Source organism: Cynocephalus volans, chromosome 5, assembly GCF_027409185.1.
Source record: "Cynocephalus volans isolate mCynVol1 chromosome 5, mCynVol1.pri, whole genome shotgun sequence".
Classification (NCBI taxonomy): domain Eukaryota; kingdom Metazoa; phylum Chordata; class Mammalia; order Dermoptera; family Cynocephalidae; genus Cynocephalus; species Cynocephalus volans.
Genome location: NC_084464.1, coordinates 67,453,936 through 67,477,389, shown reverse-complemented (window position 1 = coordinate 67,477,389; position 23,454 = coordinate 67,453,936). Strand labels below are relative to the sequence as shown.

The 23,454-nt window shown below is 36.4% G+C and overlaps 1 protein-coding gene across 1 annotated transcript in view; it reads right to left on the bottom strand.

Moving 5' to 3' along the window:
* Positions 1 to 8,623: 8,623 nt before the first annotated feature.
* PRIM2 (DNA primase subunit 2) overlaps positions 8,624 to 23,454 on the bottom strand; it is a 290,408-nt gene continuing 275,577 nt past the window's right edge. The window contains exons 13-14 of the mRNA XM_063096879.1: positions 18,230 to 18,298; positions 8,624 to 10,276 (exon numbers count right to left, since the gene is read on the bottom strand). Coding sequence (XP_062952949.1) covers positions 10,052 to 10,276; positions 18,230 to 18,298 — 294 coding nt within the window. The 3' untranslated portion in view covers positions 8,624 to 10,051. The remainder of the gene's footprint in view (positions 10,277 to 18,229; positions 18,299 to 23,454) is intronic.

The following is a 23,454-nucleotide window of genomic DNA, read 5'->3' as shown; positions in this document are numbered from 1 at the left end:
TTAGGAAAACCACCAATCTTATGAGGGGCTTCTAGCAAACCTGCTCAATCTTTGTTCCAGAGGGAGACATTATCTTTATTATGCTGGGAAGGAAACAAAGCTACCCTCTGCCCTGGAACAAAACACTACATCCGTCTTCCAAGGCTGTTCACTATACAAACATCCTTGAAAAGATCTTAGAAAATGTGTAAAAATGTCATGGAGAATTGTCCCCCAATAGAAATATCTGTACTAAAGAATACAGAAGAAAAAGTTCTCTCAGAAGTAAAAGAGAGAGAGAAAATAAGGAGGAAGCAATATTTGAAAAGATAATGGCTAAAAATGTTCCAAAATTGAAGACATCAAGTTTCAGATCCCCAAGTACCACACACCATCTAAAGAATTAGAAAACACTGTATGTATATTATAATCAAAGTGTTGAAAATTAAATACAAACAGAAAAACATAAAAGCACTGATAAGGATGTATTACTTTCAAAGGTGCAGTTATAACACTGACAGCTAACTTCTTATCAGAAACATTGAAAGCCAGAAGACAATGAAATAACATTTTTATAGACATGGAGAAAAAAACTGGAAACCTAGATATTTTTTAAAATATATTTTAATTGTGACAAGATACACACAACATAAAATTTACCATCTTAACCATTTTTGAGAGTAAAGTTTAGTAGTGTTAAATATATTCACATTATTGTGCAACCATTCTCCATAAATTTTTTTTCACAAAACTGAAACTTTATACCCATTTGTCTTAGTTCAGGCTGCTATAACCAAATATCATGGATCAGGCAGCTTAAACAACAAACATTTATTTCTCACAGTTCCGGAGGCTAGGAAGTTCAAGATTAAAGTGCCAGCAGATTTGGTGTCTAGTGAGAGCCCTCTTCTATTTGCAGATGGCTGCCTTCTTGCTGTGTGTTCTCTTTGCTTTTTCATATAGAGATTAGTATCAGCTTGTTAATCTATACCAAAAAGAGTAAATAAATAAATAACCAACACTGCAGAGATTTTGATTGGAATTACTTTGAGTCTACAGAACAATTTGGAGAGAGCTGAGATGTAAACAATATTGAGATTTATAATCCTTGAACATGGCATATATCTTCATTTATTTAGGTCTTCTTTAATTTCTTTCAGTTGTGTTTGTAGTATGTAGTATTTGGGTCTTACACATGTTAAATTTATTTCTAAGTATTTCATGTTTTAGATGCATTGTAAGTAATTTTTAAATTTTCAATTTCTATTCGTTGTTAGTATATAGAACTATAAGTAATTTTTGTATGTTGAAATTATCTTCTGTGACCTTACTAAACTTATTTATTCTAGTGACAGTTCTGAAGATTTCATAGGGTTTTATAAATACAGTCATATCACCAGTGAATAAAGTCAGCTTTCCTTTCCAAACTGTATGTCTTTCATTTCTTTTTCTTACCTTATTGCACTAGCTAGGATCCTCAGTGCAATGCTGAAGAGAAGTGGTGAGAATGGATATCCTTGTCTTGTTCCAGATCTTAAAAGGAAAGCATTTTAGCATTTCACCATTAATATAATGTTACCTCTAGGCTTTCCATAGATGGCCTTTATTAGATTAAGGAAGTTCCCTTCTATTATTTGTTTACTGAGAGTTTTTATCATGAACAGATGTTGAATTTTGTCAAATGCTTTTTCTGCAACTTTTGAAATAATCGTGTTTCTCTTTTATTTTGTTAACATGGAGAATTATATTGATTATTGAATGTTAAACAACTGACCTTACAATCATGGTATAAACCCCACTTGGTCATGATGTATTGTCATTTTTATATATTGCTTTATTTTGTTAAGGATTTCTGACTTCATGTTTACAAGGGATATTGGTCTGTAATTTTCTTGCAATATGATTGTATAGTTTTGGTTTCAGGGCAATGCTAGCCCATAACATGAGTTGGGAAGTGTTTTGTTCTCTTTTAGTTTTTGAAACAGTTTGTGCAGGCTTGACATTATTTTTTTTCAATATTGGGTAGGATTTATCAGTGAAGCTATCTGTTTCTAGAATATTTTTGTGTGAAGATTTTAAGTTACAAATTCTATTTCTAATTGCTATAGGGATTTTCAGTGTTCTATTTCTTTTCTGAGTCAATTTTGGTAATTTATATCCTTCAAATATTTTGCCCTATTCATCTAGGTCAGGGATTGGCAAACTGTTGCCCACAGGTCAAATCTGGCTCATTTCAGGCCAGATTTAGTCACACTCATTCTAGTCACATTCATTTGTTTATGTATTGTCTGTGTTGCTATTGCACTATAATAACAGTTGAGTAGTTGCAGCAGAGACCATAGAGCATACAAGCTGAATATTTACTATATTGGTTTAGAGATCAAATTAGGAAACCTCAAAAATGTCTGCTGTTAGGTTTAAAAGGAGGGACTACACAAAATGGATTTGGGGTAAGTTGTATTTTCCCAGGTTAAGTGACATTAATCTGCAGACAGCTTTTCTCATCAGCTTTGTTCTCCTAAACAATGGATAACGCCTTCACAAATTGGCTGTTTTTCCTCAGTAAAGATAAGGTCACCCAGAGGCATTCTGTATTCCCTTCTGCTTTGGTGAATTTTACAACCTACAATTTGAGTATGAATAGAGGCCGTATATGTAACTCTGGTGCTTATCTTATTTTGACGTGCAGATCCAGTTATAAAGGAAGATGTATATGGATTTAAGTGATATGCTTAGTACCAAGAAGTTGGGTGTGCCTCAAAGCTTCCTGTTTCCTAACAGGGCTACTGACAGGGGACATCTCCCATAAAAGCACCAGGGGCTGGGTGGGATACCAACAGAGAAAACTCTAAAGCTTCCCTCTTTATTCTCTATGACTAACAACCCAGATTACTCCTTATGGGAGATATGTTATTGTAGTTCAGGGAGGGGTATTGAATTGAGACAACAGGGAAGATGTCATGGTGTAGACAAAGGAATAAAAATGGACTCCTCCAACCAAGGCAGGAGATGGTATGCTAATTATTCTTGAGAAGCTGTGGCCAACACAAGGCATATAAAATGTCCCACGACTTTGTACGCCAGGTCTGGCTCTACTTTCTCTAGATTATTCCATGACACCATGGAAGCCACAGTTAGAAGAAATCCTGGTAGTAAAAACTCCTTAAAATTCTGAGATCCTGTAGTTTGTCTTTTATTCACAGGGCTAAGGGTTCTGGAATTTTTGCTCTGTAGAGCAAAATTAAAACATAATTCTTACCCTTTAATGCACAAAAAATTAATTTATTATTTCCAAACTTTATTTGGATAAACCATTACTTCAAATAAAATTTAGTTGAATCCTTGTATAATAATAGCTAACAATTATTCAGAGCTTACCATGTGTCAGGTCGTGTGACAAGCATTTGACACTGGCTGTCCCATTTAATCTCACACCAATTCTATGATGTAGGTATGTTATTATATCAATTTTACAGATGAGGAAACCGAAGCAAGAGGGTCATCAACTTGCCAAAGATAACAGAAAAGAGTTGGTCTAGTTGGGGCCTGCAGTTTGGGCTGCTCAGCCACGAAGGTTAATCCTAAGGTCCTCAGTGTGAAAACAAACAATGAAAAAAAAGTGCATAGGCCAGGGAGCCACAGTGCCTGATGTGATCAGAGTCTGTGAGCCAGCTCAGGGAATTTAATCTCTGTGTCTCCTTTTCTTTTTAGGAAAAATGTAGATGATGATAATTCTTACCCAATTCCAGAAGTGGTATGGTGGCACCTGATTTTTTGATCTGCCTAAAAGTACTTTTTAAGTGCTTGGAGACTAGGTACCACACAGGCATCATTTCATTGGGAATCAGATGTAAGCCTACGGATACATCACAACTCTGAGAGAGAACTTTAGCATGCTTCCTGTATACAGAAGCTCAGGTTATTTGTCTCAGTGCTCTGTGACACCATTTCAGCAAGTTTTCATACCACAGTGTATGCTGTGAATAGGAAATCCTCCAGTTTCATAGTTTGCAATTCTTTATCTACCGTGCCTGGCAACAAAGGTGTCAAAGGTGTGATGGCAGTCAAAGAGTAGATCCACTGACATGAGTCCTTTTTGCCAAAACCCTGTTTGATGTTTGTTTCTTTTTTCCTATCTACCACAGTATAGTGCATGTGAAAGGATCACTCCAGGGATCTTCAGAATGGATGCCCTCAAACAGGGAGCATCCACGTAAAACATTTGTTGGAAGGGTTGATTATCAAATAGCAACATCTAACATTTACTATGTGTTTTCATGTGCCAGACAATGTTCTGAGTGCTGTAGATGTAACAGTATCCCGCAGAATAAACCTTTAAGTTTGTGCAATTATTACCCTCATTTCATTGATAAAGCGAATTAAGCACAGGGAAATTAAGGAACTTGCCCAACATTACATAGTAAGTGGTGGTACCAGTATGGCGGCCAAGAGCCCATTCTACCTCTTATTTGTAGATTTTGGAAACACTGAATTTGAGAGTGCTGTGGGATAATAAGCAAATAACCATTTATTCACGCTGCATGTTTACTGAGTGCCCAAGATTGTTCTGCATCATGTTAAGAACTAGACATAGTGCTAATTCTTAGGGATTCAAATATGAAAGCTATATAGCTCCTGCCCTCAAGAACTTTACAGTCCAATGAAGGAAAACATAGTTATAATCATCCATTTAATTATTAGTACTGTGATTATGGGTATGAGAACATCTATGGCATGTGTGAGATGGCCTGAAAGAGACAATGAACCCATACTGGGATCATCAGGATGCTGAAAGCATGTGTACCTAACCTGAGCCTTTGAGGAAAGACAGTAGCAGGGCAAGGAATGAAAGAGTGTTCCAGGCAGGAAGAGAAATAAGGGTAACAGAGGGCTGAGAGCATAGTGAACGTACAGAGAAAGTTTGTTCAGAATGGCTAAATCACAAGATTGAGTTATAGAATGAGGGGGTGAATGGCAACAGATGGAACTGGAGAGGCAGGCAGGCGTAGATCGTGCAGGGCCTCATACATAAAATCATAGGCAGTTCAACTTCCTCATGTAGATAATGGAGAGCCATGCTTAAGAAAACAAATGCTTCAGGAAGAAAAAAGTACTTGGGTTACATTTTAAAAAAGGATATGGGATGGGTCCAGGGTAGGCAAATGCACACTAGAATAGTAAGTAAAGATGTCACTGTGGCTAGAAGTGATGAGAAGGTAATATAATGAGAGCACAAATAGGGAAGCGGGGAGAAAAAACTGTTTAGAACAGGGTTTCTCAACCCCAGCACTACTGACATTTGGGGCCAGGTATTTCTTTGTTGAGGAGGGCTATGCTGTGCACAGCATGATGTTTAGAAGTATCGTTGGTCTCTAAACACTAGATGCCAGGAGCAGGCCACCTCCAGTTGTGACAACCAAAAACATTTCTAGACATTTCCAAATGTCTCCTGCAGAAAAAAATTGCCTCCAGTTGAAATCTACTGGTATGGATATACTGGTATTAAAACCAAATCAACTGGACTTGGATGTGTGGAGAAGGTGGGAGAGAGAATAGTCAAGGTTAACTTTAGCTTTTCTACAATAACAAGATAGGTGAGAAACACAGAAGATGACTTGGGAAGAAAGAAAACAGGTTTGATTTTGGACACATTAAATTTGAGATACTTGCAGGACATCCTAATGAAGAGGTAGTTAGATGGATGGGTCTGAGCTCAGAGGAGAGATCTCAGATTGCAGATATAGATTTGGGAATTATTTGCATATAGGTGAGAAGTAATATTATAGGAGTGGAGATCACTCACGAAGACTCATGGAGTGAGAAGAGGACCAGGCAGGAACTCTGTGGATAACCAAGAGTTAACAGTGGTACAGAATTATTTAAGTCATAATTTAATCCTTGGCAATGAAAGGGAAGATAAAAGAGAAGCGTGTATCACTACAACCTTTTTAATCAGTAAGGAAGAACTTGGTATCCTATATCACCCAAATGGAAGCTAAAAAACTTTTTAAAATGGTGTATGTGGGCAGAGCAGGAAAAGTTGCATGGGACGGTTAGGTTCCTCATTACAAACAGTCTTAAATGCAATATTTGAATTTATTTTGTCTGTAAGCTTTCAGTGTGAAACAGAACAAAACCTTAAAGAGCCTCATAGTTCTACTGTGGTGAATGAATACCTGGAAATACAGGACTGAATTGAAAAATCCATCATGCATTTATTAGCAATGTTGTTTTACTACCTTGTCATCAATGTTCAGAAAGAGTACTGCAATTGAAGGCTCAAAGGAAACACAGGAGCTTTATATACAGATATCTTCTTTAGTCTTTGATAAGGTTCTGCAGTGATAATTCGTGGAGAAAATAGTGTCATAAAGCAATGGACAAAAAGAGCTTGCAGGATAAAAAGCAAATCCAGTAACAGGAAATAGTACCATTTTGGCAGTAAGGTCAGATAAAGTGGGAAGATAATTTCCTACAGGTGACATGACTTCCATAGAGTCACAAAGCTAATTGCTTACAATGCCAATTATGGTGAAAAGCCTTAGACAAGGGCAATAGCTACCTGTCAAAAAGGAACTCAATATTGAAAAGAAGGTCTTATGCTCTGGGTAAATAAGTGATTACCTGAATGTAAGTTGGATACCCTTGTGAAAAACACTAACTCTTCAGGCCAACAATGTACCTCTGGAGGTCCACCCCCAAATAATGCTGTACATCTTCCAAAGGGCCTGACAACTGAACTGTTACACCCATTCAAAATGCAGCTTCCACACACTGTGCTTCTGTCTGTGTGTTGAAAGGGAGACAAACCAAATAAAGTTCTTGCAACTTCCCAATCTTATTCATTAGTCAGAGAGGAAATTTACCATTCTCTGCAACACAGGACCCTATGCTTGCCCAATTTCTCTAGGGAACTCTGGACTGCCTTCCTGATTCTCGTCTCTCAGTCAACCTTTTCTCCCCCTCCCTTTGCCAACATTAGAAAAGAAGTTAACAAATGGATCTAATTACCACAGTGGTTTGAGGCTTCTTGACTTTTTTTCCCTTCCAGCTGTAAAGATGTCCTCAGACTGAGCTGCACATTCAGAACTGCTGTCAGACTCTCGCTTTAATGGGCACTTAAATTTAATGTCAAGCTGATGCCTGTGGAAGACCTTGATTAAATTTGCAAACAGTAGACTCTAACCAAACCAGAACTTTAGAGTTGTCTCATTTCGCCTTTCAAGCTTAAATCCCAGAAGTTTTCTTTTCTTCTTTGCAAAGAATTACAAAATTTTGCTTGTAAAGACCCTGAGTATCAATAACACAGCAAAGTGTAACAAGCAAAACATCCTGCATACTTTTAGAGAGAGAAGAAATCCCTCAGGTTATTAAAATTCTATGTGAATTAAAGATCTTTCCCATTGCTTTATTCCATTCCCAGCTCATTCAAAATATAACTATTCACTTTCACGACTCTATATTATAAGCAGTCCTAAAAAGTTTACTTAAAATCTTCCTAGTGCTCTTTTATGCACATGGCAATTAAGAGTTTTGCACTGTACGTGCAGAGTGAAAAACATTATGGAGAAACAACATGAAAGAAAAACAATAGAATCTCCACTAACAATGTCACTGCTTCAAGCAGCTACATGTTTCCAACCTAGTTTCTTTCCTCTGCTGTTTCTTTTTTTGTCTTTGATAATCATACAGCCTCTCTTCCTGGAAGAGGTAATAAAAGACTAGAAGTTAAAAGATCTGGAAACTCATATTCTTTTTCATTGGCTAATTTTGGAAAGAGGTTGCTGGCTTTTGATTTTTTTCTTCTGGGTTCTTCCTGCATCATCCAATTCAAAGAGGTCTGCTATCAAAGAAAACAAATCAAAATTGTCAAGACTTGCGAAGCATGAAAAATAAATTGTTTTTTTTCCAGCTCCAAAAAGTACCAGAAAAACATTAATTTCTATCTTCTCATATAAACCTCTAACCCCTAGTCTCTAATCTATAGAGTTCACAAAATGTTTATATATTCTTCTGTATAATACAGGACAGGAAATCAAACCTTATTACAAAGAAATTGAACTTGTAATACAACTAATATTTAAACTGGTGTTATTTTGGAGTTTGACTAGATACATATAAAAACATTCAAGTAGGATGACTGACACAAATTCTTCTGCCGGTATAAAATAAATAGTCCACTAAGACACATCTCCTGTGTTGTTAATGGCTCTGCCTTTTTAGTTGGTGGGAGCACAGGCTTCATAAAAAGAGAATATGAGGCAGTAGAAAAAGACAGCCTTGCAAAATTCTGCCAGATATGAAATATCCTGTCATAAGATTTCTTATTGAACTACAGCGGTGAGACTGCTTCTAATATTTCCCTCTTTCAACACAACAGAGAACTACATTTCTATGCTTGCTTAGCTCTGCAGTTAAAACAGCTCCATGTAACACTTGTACTTAATATTTAAAAAAAAAAAAAAAGGACTTGTGGTTTTGCAGTTTATGGATAAAGTGGTAGGCAATCATCAGATTGCTGCTGAGAACTATAAATGATAAAAGAGTAGCAGATGGTTTCAGAAAGGAGAGATTTATAGGGATAATTTGTAGTGGAATAATACTACTTTCTGAACTAGGTAATAATAACTCACAAAGACAAAGCTCAGATAGTATCTCATTTAATTATGTTATTAATGTTCAAAGAAACCTTTGACTCCAAAGCCTAAACTAAAAACCTGATCACCTGACATTTTTAGGTTTTGATGATCTGATCTGTTTAAATCCTTTTCATATTAATGCAGTTTATCACAGGATTAAAAACATGGTGCTTCTAACAGTCCAGTTTTCTGAATACAATGTCTTATTTTCAATTTAGTTAGTATCTGATTCAAGAGGCTAAAGCAAAAGTACGCCTCTTTACTAGGAAAAGAGACTGAAATAGACTAATGTTTTTCAGATAATTTGAGGTAATAGGTGAGGAAGATTTAAATTTCAAACTGGATCTCCTAAGAGTCCCAAATCCTCTGGGTGAGTGAGTAGAGACCCCAGGGAGGAAATCAGTTGGATAAGGAGATCTACAAGGACACTGCCCCACAACACACAAAGTGACAGGGATCATCCACCCCCATCTCACCTCCTTGACAAAGGCAGGTGGAGAAAGTGGGAAACTGATCTAGTATGTCTGTAATTGTCCACAACATTTACAAAATTCCATTGCTGGCACTGGAAGGAAGGGGTTACTGTAACTGTTAGAATATTCATTACTGAAGTTAATAAGTTTATCAGACTTATTTGGAAAGTCACGGCAACCACAGAAGAATAAGGTATGGAAGCTGGACGGTGGAATAGAAAAACACTTTAGACTTAAAACCTTCTTGCTTTAGGAATGGTCTGGTCTTTGTGAAACTACCCCTAGAGTGAATGGAAAATGGCAGCAGATAAGAAGTGCCATTATTTCATATAATGAAATACTTATTCCTTAATCAATATAACTGCCTATACAAATTCTGTTTCTCTTGATTCCCAAGTCACAATTCATTTCAGTAGAGTCTGCTGCTACTCAAGGGGGCCAGATGTAGAATAACCACAAATAGGCCAACTTAAAAAAAGTTTAAAATCTTCATTGGCTATTGGCAGTGTGTTGGATGTACCGAAATACCATTCTTAAAAACTGAAGGACAGAATAAGACTCTCCAAATTATACACCATCATATACATTTTGATATTAACAAAAATGGTCCAAAAAAGGATTGGGTCAAAATTACAAAGTGATAAGTGTTAAAATAAAACTCGTTTTTAGCTATATTGTTTTGGGGGGACTTTAACCAGTCCAGAAAGCTGTTTTTATCTCCCAAAACAAACTTAAATCACACCATTCAAGTGACATATTTCAATAGAAACTCTTCTCTTCCCTTTTGTCAAAGCAAATTATAGTGGAGGTTTTTGTTTTTACCTGCAAGCCTGCTTTCCTAATAAGTGTGTGTACATGTGAAAGGAGAAGTTAAACAAGAAGGTTAAAAAAAGAAAAAAAGGGCAAAAATCTTAAAAATAGGAAACAAAGAGGAAAAAGGGTTACTAAACTGCCCAAGGATCAGTCACTGAAATAATCTTCTAGTCCCTCCATATCCATATCCAGAGAGGAATTTAAAGAGGCCAGAGCAGATGATGCATCCTTGGTTTTCTGGATGCTTGGTTTGGGTTGAGGAGTTTCTGGCTGGCTAGATTCTTTCTTGAGGTCTTTACCACCATTTAGAATCCGTTGGCTCTCGCAAAAAAACTGATTAGGATGACTCAAAGAAAAGCCACAATCATCCACCTGTACAAAGAAGCAAATTTATATCACATTAATACATAGCAAAACTATAAACACAGAGGTTTCAAAAACTGTCCCAGCTCTCACTCAAAACTTAATACCTGAAACATGGATCCTAGCTGTTCTCACTCATAGCACTCAATCCACAACTTACACCATTTCATTCAGTGGGAGCTTCAACCACCACCCAAACATTAATGGCTTCCTCATTTATATTTCCAGCCCAAACCTCTGCACTTAGCTCCAGTTCCCTATTCAACTCTAGTTCCACGTTCAACCCTTACTCAACATCTCAGATGGGTCACAGGCAGCTCAAACTCAGCATGAAACTTATTCTTTCCCCTCTCCCCTGCTCTTTGCTCTCAGTGACCTTATCACACTTCTCTCTCACCTTCCCAGCCTCCACATCCCATCCACACCATGCATACCCTCAATTCTGGCAATAGCCAAACCACTACCAATTCTTACTGATGATTACCTCAAAATAAAAAACTGGAAAAAATAAATATGTTTGAGAAACAAACTTGGGAATGTGTATATACATGTGCCACAATGTATGTTAATGACGCACAGTTAGGGACCTATATGATTCATTATTGTATCCGCAGTTCCAAGCAAAAGACCTAGCATGCTGTAGGCCAATAAATATTTGTTTTTTTTTTTAAAAGCCATCTTATAATCACTTTTGATCATTTTGATCCTGGTCCCTGACACCACTCATATTTTAGAGCTTATTTATAAACCTGGCATATGTAATCTCATCTACTATAATACAAACTCCAAAGACTTAATGTAATTCTAATCTTGGGCTTTCCCTGGTCTTACTTTCTATAGAAAATCTTTTTCTTTTTGTAATTTTCACTGTGATTTAATGAAAACATGCCTAGGATCATAGTTTTATATTATTTCTTTTCTCAAATACTATCACTAAACTTTAATTTTGAATATCATTTCAAATTATGAATTATTCTGTGCCTTTAGTACTGAATGAGGCTTTTTGAGGATATCAATCGTTTTTGTGTTTGAACACTCAGCAAATACTATTTTTTCCACATTTTGATTCTAAAATTTACTAATTCTTAACAAAACTATCTTCCTTAATACTAGCAAACACTTATTTAATGACTCCTGTGTGTCAGACACTGTTCTAAGTGGCATAAACACACACACACATATATACCCAGGTAAGTCCCACAATAGTCCTACGAAGGCAGATTATCAGTGCTCTCCCAGTTTTCCAGATGAGGCATCTCAGAGAGATCATCACATGCTGGCAGGGCTGGAGACGGGATGTTAACAGCAGAATCCATCCTCACAAACAGTATGCTCTGCTGCCTTGTCCTTGTGCCAAGGACAAGAATTTTATATTGTATTCATTCCTTAAAACTTGTAAGTCTTTACTAACTCTTGGAGATTTCTACAGTCGTGTGACATAAGAGAATGATAACATAAGGAACTTTCTCCTGAAGTGTGAACCTCCAGCATGAGTCACTTTCTTTACATTCAAACAATGGGTTAGACTGAGTAGATTCCATATAAGCCCAGTATAACTCAGATCCCTGCCTTCTCACCTTTTGCAATTGGAGTTGACAACAAAAATACCATTTTGCTTGAGTTACTTTAGATGGTATTTTCACTCTGAATTTTTTTGGAGGTATTTTCACTTTGAATTTTTTTGGAAACTGAGAAGCCATTGTATTTCTTTTGTTCATCTAATATTCACCAATCTTTTTACATCTCACTCTTTGTACTGAAGTGACTTGTACACAGTAGATATCTAATAAATACTTGCTGAGTTGAGCCCAGAACTAGCCAGTGTATGCCAGTCATACATTTCACATATCAATTGAAGATTTACTATGTACAAAGCCGTGTTATGAGCTAGTTTTTCAACATACAAGAATACATTTGACTAAGAACAACTCTAAAGAAATTTCCAGCCTAGTTAAAACCTCTATCAAGAATGGAGACGTGATAAAGGTCACAGATAAAGGCTTATTACACTCCACAGTACAGAAAAATTCTGGCTGGGGAGATCAATGAAGGCTTTATAAGGGAACTGCTATTTGAGTTGGGTCTGGAAAGATAGAGAGTGAAAAGCTGGGATAATGAGGCAAAGGGCAACATAGGAAGACCACATGAGCAAGGTAAAGAGGGAATGTCCTGGGAAAGCAAGTAGTTCACATAGCCTGGGGTGAAAGGCACATAAAGGGAAATAAGAGGAAATGAGGTTGGAAAGACAGGCAGGGACCAGACCTTAGAGAGCCTTAAAAACCAAGGTAAATAGTCTAGACCTAATTCTCTAGGCAAGTCGTTAAAAATCCTTAAGAAGAGAGGTGGTGTGATTAGAGAGATGTATAATCTTACGGCAGATTAAAATGGATTGGCAGAGGAAAAAAGGAGTTGGTGTTATGGTCATGAAGGATCCCTCCTGATGGGTAGACCAGTAAACAGAAACAAGGTCTTTTCTGGTAATAATACTTGAGCACCCCAGGATTCTGATAAGAGAATTGCTTTACTTTTTGGGGGCTGTTTAATTTCAAAATGTTTCCTGAATGTTTTATGATCCATTTGTAGTTTTTATTAGCAATGGAGTCATTTGTGAACTTCATTATATTCAGTTTTCACCCAATTCATTAAAAACTGGGAGATCCAATATAAACTTAGCATTTTGCAAAGTGTTTCATGAAAAGTAGGTATACTGCCTAACATTTCAATCAGAAGGCTTTACATTTTATAAACAGAGAAAACTGGAGATTGGAAGTGTTGGAGTGAGCAATACTGAAGCCATGTTGGGACCTAAAACTGCATGGATTGTAGGCAAATTTTAAAAAGACATAGTTTTTTTCTTAGCACACATTTTTCTGAGTTTTCTCTTTTCCCACGGTTATTTCATACTTTGAACCTTGGTTATGAGGCAAGATGACATTATTTACATAAGTGTAAAGTTGTTTTCCAGCCAGCCTGAAGCTGTAGACTTACATGTACTCAGGGTCTGAGATACCTGTTCTGCAAAGGCGGGAGGAGAAAGGAGACGGAGTCTCAGCGATACTTTGCACCTGAGACCTTGCATGAAGCCCTTTCTGCTCACGTGCCCTTCCTCCTGCTTTTCATTTCCCACGTGCCATTCCCTCAGCCCCCTCTTTAAAAATCCCTGAGTAAATCTGAGTTTTTGAGATGGCTTTAGCCTGGCCATTCTCCTTCAGGTTTACCAGGGAGTGACTTTAGCCTGGCCCCCTGTCTGGTAATGGACAGATATGTTAGCCTAACACCTCTCCTCAGGTTACTAGTATTCTTGAATAAAAGTTGACTTCTATTTTCACCAGCATTTGGCTTTTGAAAGGGGGCAGGCAGCCAGATATGTGTGCCTTGGGGTAACAAATTTTGGTGAGCCAAGCCAGGAGCTGAGTGAGTGCAATAAACTTGGAGATCCTTTAAATTGAACCCCCTCAATGTATAGATTAGAAAACTGAGGCCAAAAGAGATTATATGGTTTATTCAAAGTCATACAACTAGGAACTGATTTTGTCCGAATTAAAATTCAAGCCTTTTGACTAGATCATTTATTTGCTCTGAAATCTTTTTTTAAGAGGTTTTAGGCAAAGTCAAATAAGCTGACAATAGACATCTTCATTATAAACATTATTTCTAGAGTTAAACTTGGCTATAAAAAAAATAGTTGTATTACTTCATCAATACATTTGTCATCACAGACGACTCTCTGGACTAAACTGAATAGTTAGACTTCAAGGTGTACAAAATGAAATATGGTAATCTTTATAAGTTTCAGTTTCCTCATCTATGAAATGGAGATTATAGTAGTGCTATGTCATACAGTTACTGTGGGGAAAGCCAAAAAAATAAGAGCTGTTGGTTCTAAATTAAATGTTTTAGAAAGACTCAAGAAAGGCAAGTCATAGGAAAAAATTGAATTCTCAGAAGGACGTGTCATTAAGTTACTTTTCCACTTTAAAGAAACCCAGACTTGAAAGAAAACCAATTTCCAGTTTGGGTTTGATGATGCATTGTGGATATAGTTTATGAAAAAAATAAAATTGAATTCCAATCACAAAACTATACAGTACTCAAACAAAAGACATTGTATTTACATCAAAAGATTAGCAAATGAATGGCACTTCAAAAGTAGGAAGTGTTCAAAAGTAGGAACACTCAAATTGGTTCATTCCACACTGGAAATGTTGAGTATTTTCATGGTTTCGTCCACTATGAATCTTCTGTTTCCTTTCTAACCCCTTTTCTTGTTTGGTTGCCACTGGTGATGTTTTTCTTTGTGTTGATAATTTTTGTTATGTTTTGCACATTTTATTAGGTATTGGGAGAGGGAAATTCTCTGATGCCTTTTCATTCTGCCATATTAGCCTGGAAGTGTCAGAGTACTATAAAGAATTTGAAACAAGATCAGTATAGCTGAAGTCTGGAGGAAGCAGGGATGGGGTGGAGGCCTTTATAGGCTATGTTATAGATTTTGGATTTCATATTAAGAGAAATGGGAAGCCACCAAAGGTTTTTTAAAGCAGCTCACTGAAATGATCAGATTCTTCTATTTTAAAGATCACTCCAGCAGCTGTGTGGTGGAGAAAGAACTGGAATGAGGCATGTGTGGATGCTGGGAAATTAGTTAGGAAGCTATTGCAGAGAGATGATGGGGGCTTCTAGCCCAGCATGCTAATTGACATCCATAATGATGACCCAGAGTTATTATAAAAAGCTTTAATTATATTTTATATATCCTGTGTAAGACTGCAGGAAAATGTGTGATAGGTTTTAACAAGATTTCTGTAGAGATTTATATGGTGGGGGGGAAATTATGCTCAGCTATTTGGGAAAATAAGTATCCAGAAAATTCAGTGTCTAGGAGGGTCTATTTCTAAAAAAATTATTTTCAATTAAAAATTCAGGGATGAATCTACACCAGACCTAGTGTTTTTATTTACACATCGAGCATGCGGAAAGTAAAAATATACTACAGAAAATTGTTTCAAATATTGCTCACTAAAAATACTGAGGAAAACAGGTTTCAAGCAGGCCAGCTTTTGACATCTACTAAATGAATATCTCTCAAATATTTGCTTGGAATCTACACATTCTGCACACAATGATCTTCACACAAACATGGGTCTCATATTTCTGCCACACAAATGTAGACTTTGAAGGAATGGAAGCAATATTGTTTTACCTATGGGATATTTGGGTTTTAATCAAGAGGTTTTGCAATGACAGCTTATAATGAGGCAGCTGGTATTACCAAAAAAGCCATATGGAACTATCATAGTGCTGCTGCAAATGGTATCAATTAACTGGTTCATTTTCAAAACTTTCATTTAAGTGAATTTGATCACAGAGGCCTCAGGAAAATAAACATAGAATTTTATTGGGGGGGAGCAGGATGGCAGAAACATGGAAATAAAAATAGATTCTATCTTGGAATTAAATTAGAAAAAATAATAAAGGAAGGGAGATAGTCACATCTAAAAACCTATAATAAGATATCTAGTTTGAATACAAACAGCCTTTTTATTTCATTGATTTATGAGTATAAGCAGTGTAAGTTAGACTTTCTATATGTGAGAGGATTTAGATGTCTTTTTAATATCTTCATTAATCTAAGGCAAGTTTTAAAAACTGGCAATAGTAGCAGTACTCTTGGGGGAATAATCAATAAATTCCCCCAAGAGGAGAGATACTGAAGGTAGTTTTGAGAACAAATCCCTCCTTACTTTTTAGTGATTATGCCATAAACACAATGTTTAAGTCTAATTTTCATATCTTTTTAAAAAAGGAAACAGGTTGGATAACAGACCTCAATTTGTGAAAGTTCTGAGGCCTCTTAATTAAAAGGGTTCACAAATGATTAACAACACACATGAAATTAAAACTCTCAAGCTGAGCAAGCATATTAAGGAATGCAGTCTTCAAAGGAACAAGTCACACAAAATTGGTACTGAAATACCAAAAGTGGCTATTGAGGTGGGATTCCTAAAAACTGAGATTTTGTTTTTCCTTACTATTTTATTTTCAGTCCTTTAGATTTTGTAAAAATAAATTATGTTTTTAAATAAGAATAATATTTTCAACAGTTAGATATAGAAGAAAGAGGATTGAACTCAGCAGACCGGGGCTCCAGCTCCGGATCATCCATTAAACCAGTTGCAATAGGTTGGACAAGCCACTTAGAACTGTTAAGACTCAGGGGTTTTGAATATAAACTATGAAGGTATCAGATGACCTCTAAAGTCCCTCCATGTTTACTATTCTATGAGTCTAGACAGGAAAATGCTAATCATCTCAGCAGTCATTATTATGAATCTAGTACCAGATACAACGGAACAGCACAGTCATGGTAAGGCTCACAAGCTTTAGATGAGTTAGACAGCCTGGGTTCAAATCCAAGTTCCATCCCTTATATAAGCAGTATGACCTTACACAGGTTGCTCAGCTTCTCTAAGTTTTATTCATAAACAGGGGTATCAATAATACCTAGTTGTAGTGCTGTAGTGTGGATCAAAGGAGCTAATGTGCTCAAGGAACTTAATGCTGTGCCTGGTATGCATTAAGGATTTTAAGATGTTAGCTGGTATTATCATCATTATTTTAATTATTACTGGTAGTATTACAGAATATGCTTATATTTTTCCTATGAAATATTTTATCAAGTTATAAATTCTGCAATTCTATAGCCAGAATAGAACATTTATTTTACAACAACTAAATAGAACACATAAAAATAATTGATGAAATCAATAAATGCAACATCTTTTTGGGGAGGGTCACTGATCCCTTTGAATCCTGATAAATACCATGGACTTCAGAAAAACGCACATATGTACTCAGAGACAAATTGTTTCACGAGGTGCATGGACCTCCAAAGTCCGTTACTTGATGTCTGTCCCAGGTTAGGAATCTATGCTCAGGAGCAGTGGTTGCAAACTGGGGACTGGTGGTATTTATCTGACCTTCAGATGTGTTCTGTTTGCTTGTCCAGGGCTTTAAAATTTGTCAGTATGAATGCCTCTAACAGGTCATAAACTCTCCAGTGCGCCATAGTTCCTACCACTCTCTGCTATTTATCTTGGCCACCTTCACTTTTTGGGGGTATTTGTCCAATCTAAGTTTGTGACCCTTGCTTTACACATCTCACAGCCTACTCATGTGACTAACTGGATCATTCGGCACTCATTCCGATAACCTAGCAGGCCTGTTTATACTAAGGAGGCTGGCAAGATAAAAACCAAACCCATTTTCCCTGACTCCCTTGCAGTTAGGAGTGCCCATGTAACCTAGGTTCTACCATGCAGATAAATATGAGACTTGGGAATCCACTTGGGAAGAGGATTAGAGTAACGAGGTAGCAGCCTCAAGTAGAAGAATCAGGTTTTCGGCATGGAAGATGACAAAAGCCTTTGGTTCTTCTGGGCAGCTGTACCAAAGGTTCTAGCTCTAGTACAGGGGTTGGCAAACTAATGCCTGTGGGTCAAATCTGGTCCACTACCTATTTTTATTAATAAAGTTCTAGTGGGTCCCAGCGATGCTCATTCATTTACATATTTTCTGTGGCTGATTTTGCACTACAACAACAGAGCTAGAGTATTTGTGACAGAGACCATACGGACCATAAAAACCAAAAAGTTTTACAATTTGGCTTTTTACAGAAAAAGTTCATCAACTCTTGGTCTTGTCCCTAGATAAGGACTGGTGGGTGACAGCTGTAGTAAAATAAGATTTTCTCATGATGTAGCATCTCCTAGTCACAATATTCCAGTTCCCCAGCATCTAAGCTTAGTTCTCTGGCCCTTCTATACATTTTGTTACCTAATATCATGTAATAAATCCTTTTCTGCTGAAAATAGCTAGAGAAGTTTCCATTGCTGTAGCTAAAAACCTTGAATGAAACACAGAGTAACAGAAGACAAATATAGAGTTAAAAAATTTACTTACATTATGTATCATCTCGAAGTACTTTTGACAGGCTACCTGGTAATGTGTCCCCTTTACTAAATCCAAAATCTAAAATGTATAAGGAAAAAGAAAAAGAAAAATGAGAAACTGAGTTTCTTCTAAGCCACTGTAGCTCACAGTTGTTGGCTTTTTCGTAATCTTCATTCCAGACAGGAAATGCAATAAATCACAAAGCATGTTGTGCTTCTGCAGCCTGGACACTGTGATAATTTCCACATTATATAGTAGCTGTTTAGGTCAGCATTAAACCACAGATGACAAGGGATAGTAAGTGATCTTTCTGACCTACCAACTGTGAATTTTAATAACGTTACCTCAACAACAAGATGAAAATACATCCTGGTATTATGAGTTTGACAGTTATTGTCAAACATCATATTGCAACATCTCTTCCAAAATTGTAGACATAAATCTAGTAATCTAATGGTTGGTACATGAAGCAATCAAGTATACTATTAAGATTTTTATTTTCCATATTACTAGTTTATATAGATATAGCATAAAATACTGCTGTGTGCCCATCAGAAAAATTTAATGTAAACTCTTTGGACGAGTATCTGAGGAGAGAGAATGCTTTTACCTTCAATCAGATTTGTCCTTTTTGAAATGAAGTTATTTCTAGTAAAGCTCAGCAGAATAGGAGAGTGAATAGTTTATTCTGAACACCTATTAGGAACATCATCCTATCTTCTGTAAATACAATTTGCTTTCCAATATTACTTCATGTAATCTCTTCAGAGTGGTGAAAACTCCCATTCTTATCAGCAGAGTGCAATGCCAGCTGAAATTTGCAGTTTCATAGCCCTCCCCTTACCCCCAAATAAATAAAATTTCTATTTCGCCCATTTATCAAACAAAGTAAAATGCAGGAATTAAGAGATAACCTCACATGAAAGGAAACATTCTGGAGAAATGTTAATTTCTATCCCTTTTCAAAAGGCTGACCTTCCTGTTACAAAAAAATGAACATGAAGTCTCAAATTTCTGCAATCCTAATTACTGAATATAGCTTTGCATTTTTGACAGATACAAAAAAATTTTATAGTTGCAGAATGGCATCATATAATATTGACAAGAATATGCTTAAAAGATTGTTTTCTGATTGTTTTATAGACTGTTTCTGAATTTCATGTCACCTTTTATTCAATCTTATTTGAAAGACTTGGGGGTAAATGCCAGCCAATCACAGAACCGAGGATCTTCCCTATCTATTTCACCTGTACTTTTCTTGAATTAGAGCAAAAATAAAGAATAAAATTAAAATGAGGAAAGTCACAAAGTTTTTCATGTAATGCTAACACTTTGAGCTCATATTCTCTGATGCTTTTACAAACAGATATTCAGATTGTGTTGAGATAAACTTACAAATAATTATTGGCAAACATCAGTGAAACAATACAAAATACCTGTGACTTAGAATTTTGGAGATATAAAGACTTTGAACATAAATTATAAGTTTTAAATAATGCCATAAATTAGCTGAAGAGAAAATGAATTCACAGAAAGAAAAAAGCTCAACTGTGTGGTATATAAGTTCCCTTTATGTAGAAAGAAAACAATGAATCCAACATTTTATTTTATGTAAAATTTTTGATCTACTTATATAAAATAGAAGAAATACATTTAAGTATCTTCCTTGCAAAGTAAATGTGTAACATTATACACACACACACACACACACACACACACACACACACATGATCTAATTTGTATGTTTGGGAAACATGCTATGAAGAAATACTTAAACATATTAAATAAATATTTAGTTGGGTGATATACATATGTAAAAAAGTTATTAGGGAAAACTGACACATATGCTACAGAATGGGAGAAAAGTAAACTTATTTAAAATGTTAGCTTCCATTAAAAAAATTAAATTTAGACTAATCACACAGTAATCTCTCCCACCGTCCCACCCCACTCTCAGAGATGGCTCTTAACAAAAATACTTTACTTTGAGCTTTATTTTTCTAGGAATAATTTTTATTTAAAATTTTCTTGCAAATTCATAAATAAATCATTCAATCATCTGTCCTTAAACAACATTACCAATCATCACAGCATATTTGAGGTGAATGGAAGTGTCTGTGCATATGTAAAGGTATGATGAGAAAAAAGAGGGTTTTTTTTCCAGTGGCTAGAAAAGCTATTTATTCAAAGATAGACAAATTTAGGCCTAAGGAGATACGGTAGGAAAGGAAAAAGAATATGGATTAATGAACATACAGGGGACAAAAAATGAGCTAATGAAAAATCCAACAGAAAGACTACTTGAGGCATATAGGTATTACTGATAGATAACATTATCTTCAGAGATGAAGACATATATACTCTTTAAATAGGGGTGTCTATCTTGTGAGGGCCATTTACCACAGAAAGAATTTAAAAATCATATGCAACTCAATGATCTTGCTTTCATTAAGAGGAATATTAAAAACTTACATACTTTTAAAAGTAAGTTAGGAAATGTGAAGCATTACCAAAAAATGTATACTTTAATTTCATAGATCATACATTATGATCTATGTTACAAAGACATAGGAAAAGAGAGAAGTTCTTCTGGTACAATGAATGGAGACTGCATTTTTCTCTGTAAAATGGGGAGGTACTGGGGATTTCCAGGAAGAAGGCAGCTTAGAGGTGCCCATGGTGCATTTCTTCCACAGAAGATCGACACAGGCCCACTGCCACTTCCACCGCAGTTGACAGAGCCATTGTCTAGTCGTAGAACCATCGCCCAAAGCAGAACAGCTCCCTGTGTGCAGAACAGCAATCCTGCGGGTGGCCTGTCTCTGCAATGATGGACTCCACAGATACAAGAGAGGCGGCTGCAACCGCCATTGCCACTGACACAAGTCAACACCATGGCTGCCAAGGGCACTGCAGATGTAAGTGAAGCTGTGGCAGCTGCTGCCGCCATTGCCATCCCATGAGGTAACCCCGCCACCACCAAGGACAGCACAGATGCTAGGGAGGCAGTTTCAGCCACTGCTGCTGCAAGTTAATCCAGCTGTGGCTGTAGACACCACAGCCAAGTGGACGGCTGCTGCAGGAGCTGCCACTACTGGTGCCGCCAGACAGCCACCATCATTTTGCAAGTAGCCTGCCACCACTGCCACTGACTCTGTGTAGGCGGACTGCCAACCACTTGACTGAACTGAAACAAGGAGGGTCACCAGCTGAGACCAGGGAAGGAGAGTAACAAAAAGCAAATGCTGACCAGATGACCAGACATCAACACAGATCCTAAAAATATGAAAAAATAAGAAAATATGAGTCCATGAAAGGAATACAATAATTCTGAAGAGCCAGAAGCAGGAAACACTTGAAATGACTGAAAAGGAATTCCAAGTAAAAATCTTAAGGAAACTCAATGAGATACAAAAAGACACAGTTAGACAACACAATGAACTGAGCAAAAGTATCCAGGCTATGAAGGAGAAAATCTACAAAGAGATTAATACTTTAAAAAAGAATGTAGCATAACTCAGTGGAACTGAAGGAGTCATTCAATGACATAAAACACACAACTGAGAGCTTAAGTAGCAGGCTAGAACAAGAAGAAAGAATTTCTGATCTTGAAGATAATTTCTTTGAAATAACTCAGGCAGACCAAAAAACAAAAAAAAAAAAACCAAAAAAAAAAAAAAAAGAAAGAAAGAAAGAAAGAAAACAGAATTTAAAAAACTGAAGAAAATCTAAGAGATACTAGATAACCTTAAACACACAAACATCCAAATCATGGGTATTCCTAAAGGATGGAGAAAAGAAAAGGCATTGGATGTTCTGCAAAAATGTTGAACAAAAATGTTCAACAGGAACCTGTTCTTCAATGTTTTAAAATGACTTATTACATACCACTCAACCCTCCCCCCTTCTCACTGATTTACTAAATAAAACTAATTTTCAAACTTAGGAAAATAGCAATATATAAAAAACTATCATATAAAGTAATGTAAAATACCAAAAATATCTCTTGCTAGCCACTAATTAACAAGCAGATGTTTTTGGTGCAGTAACATAACACCTCAAATTTCTCTTAGTGTTAGTAACATCTTAGATGTACATCCACTTTGCTAACTTCAAAATTTTCACAAATGATTCTGATATTCCAGCATTTTATATATAAAGTGCAACTTGAGACTTTTTATGTGCCCTGTTTTGTTAAACGTGTCCAATATGAACATCACTGGTAAATACTGTATTAAGATATTCTGCAGGTATCTGTATTGAAGATAGCAGTAATATAACTTGCTGATAGGCTGGATGACTCCAAGGCAGGAAATACAAAGCCAAAAATCAGGGGAAGGAAAAGGAGAATTAAGGTATGAACCAGACACTAAAATTCAATTAGTGATATAGAAGCAAAATTAGAAATCTGGCAAACGATCACCAAAATCCAAGAAGGATTTTGAGATAGATTCTGTGGCATAGAATTTGGAGTCAAAATGAAAATACTGCACAAGGTAAAGAAGTCAGAATGAAGAGGTAGTCAGGCAACAGTGCTTTGGACAATCTTTGCTTCCCCAGCACAGCTTCTGAAGGCCCAGACCTCCATCCGCCCCAGGCCAAGTTGGCCTTGGCCCTTCTTAAAGAGACAGCACCCAAGACTGGCAGGCAGGGACTGGCCCAGAGGGAGAATCAGAAATAAAATGGATTAGGGAAACACACACCACACAGAGGTGAAAATTCACTCAGAAGAAATACAGGAAGGAGACAAAAGGAAATAAACAGGTGGAAGAAAAATGTGGGAAGCCAGACAGTAAATAAAATGTAGCCCACAGCTTGCTATTAATGTGGCTTATAAATGTCAAAAAGTAACCCACAGCTCACAAAAGGTGTTTCACTGAGCAATGACATTAACTCTCCAGTGTTCATGTTCCATTCTGGAAGAACCAGAGAACACCACAATTTCTTCTTGCATATAATATTAATACCAAACAACATTTCTCCAAAGGTCAGAGGAAACCAAATCTAGGGCCAACTCTGATGCTTGGGCTCTAAGTTTTCCAATTGTTTTAGAGAAATATAATCAAGCAATTTGAACAATCTTATCAAATAAAGACATTTGAAAACACAAAATTATTATTTAAAGAAAAAATTCTATGAAGATCTAAGAATATTGTTCAAATGGCAGTATGACTTTTAGTTTTAAATACCAATATTTCCAGACTAAAGTACAAAATGTCAAGTGTAACAATCCA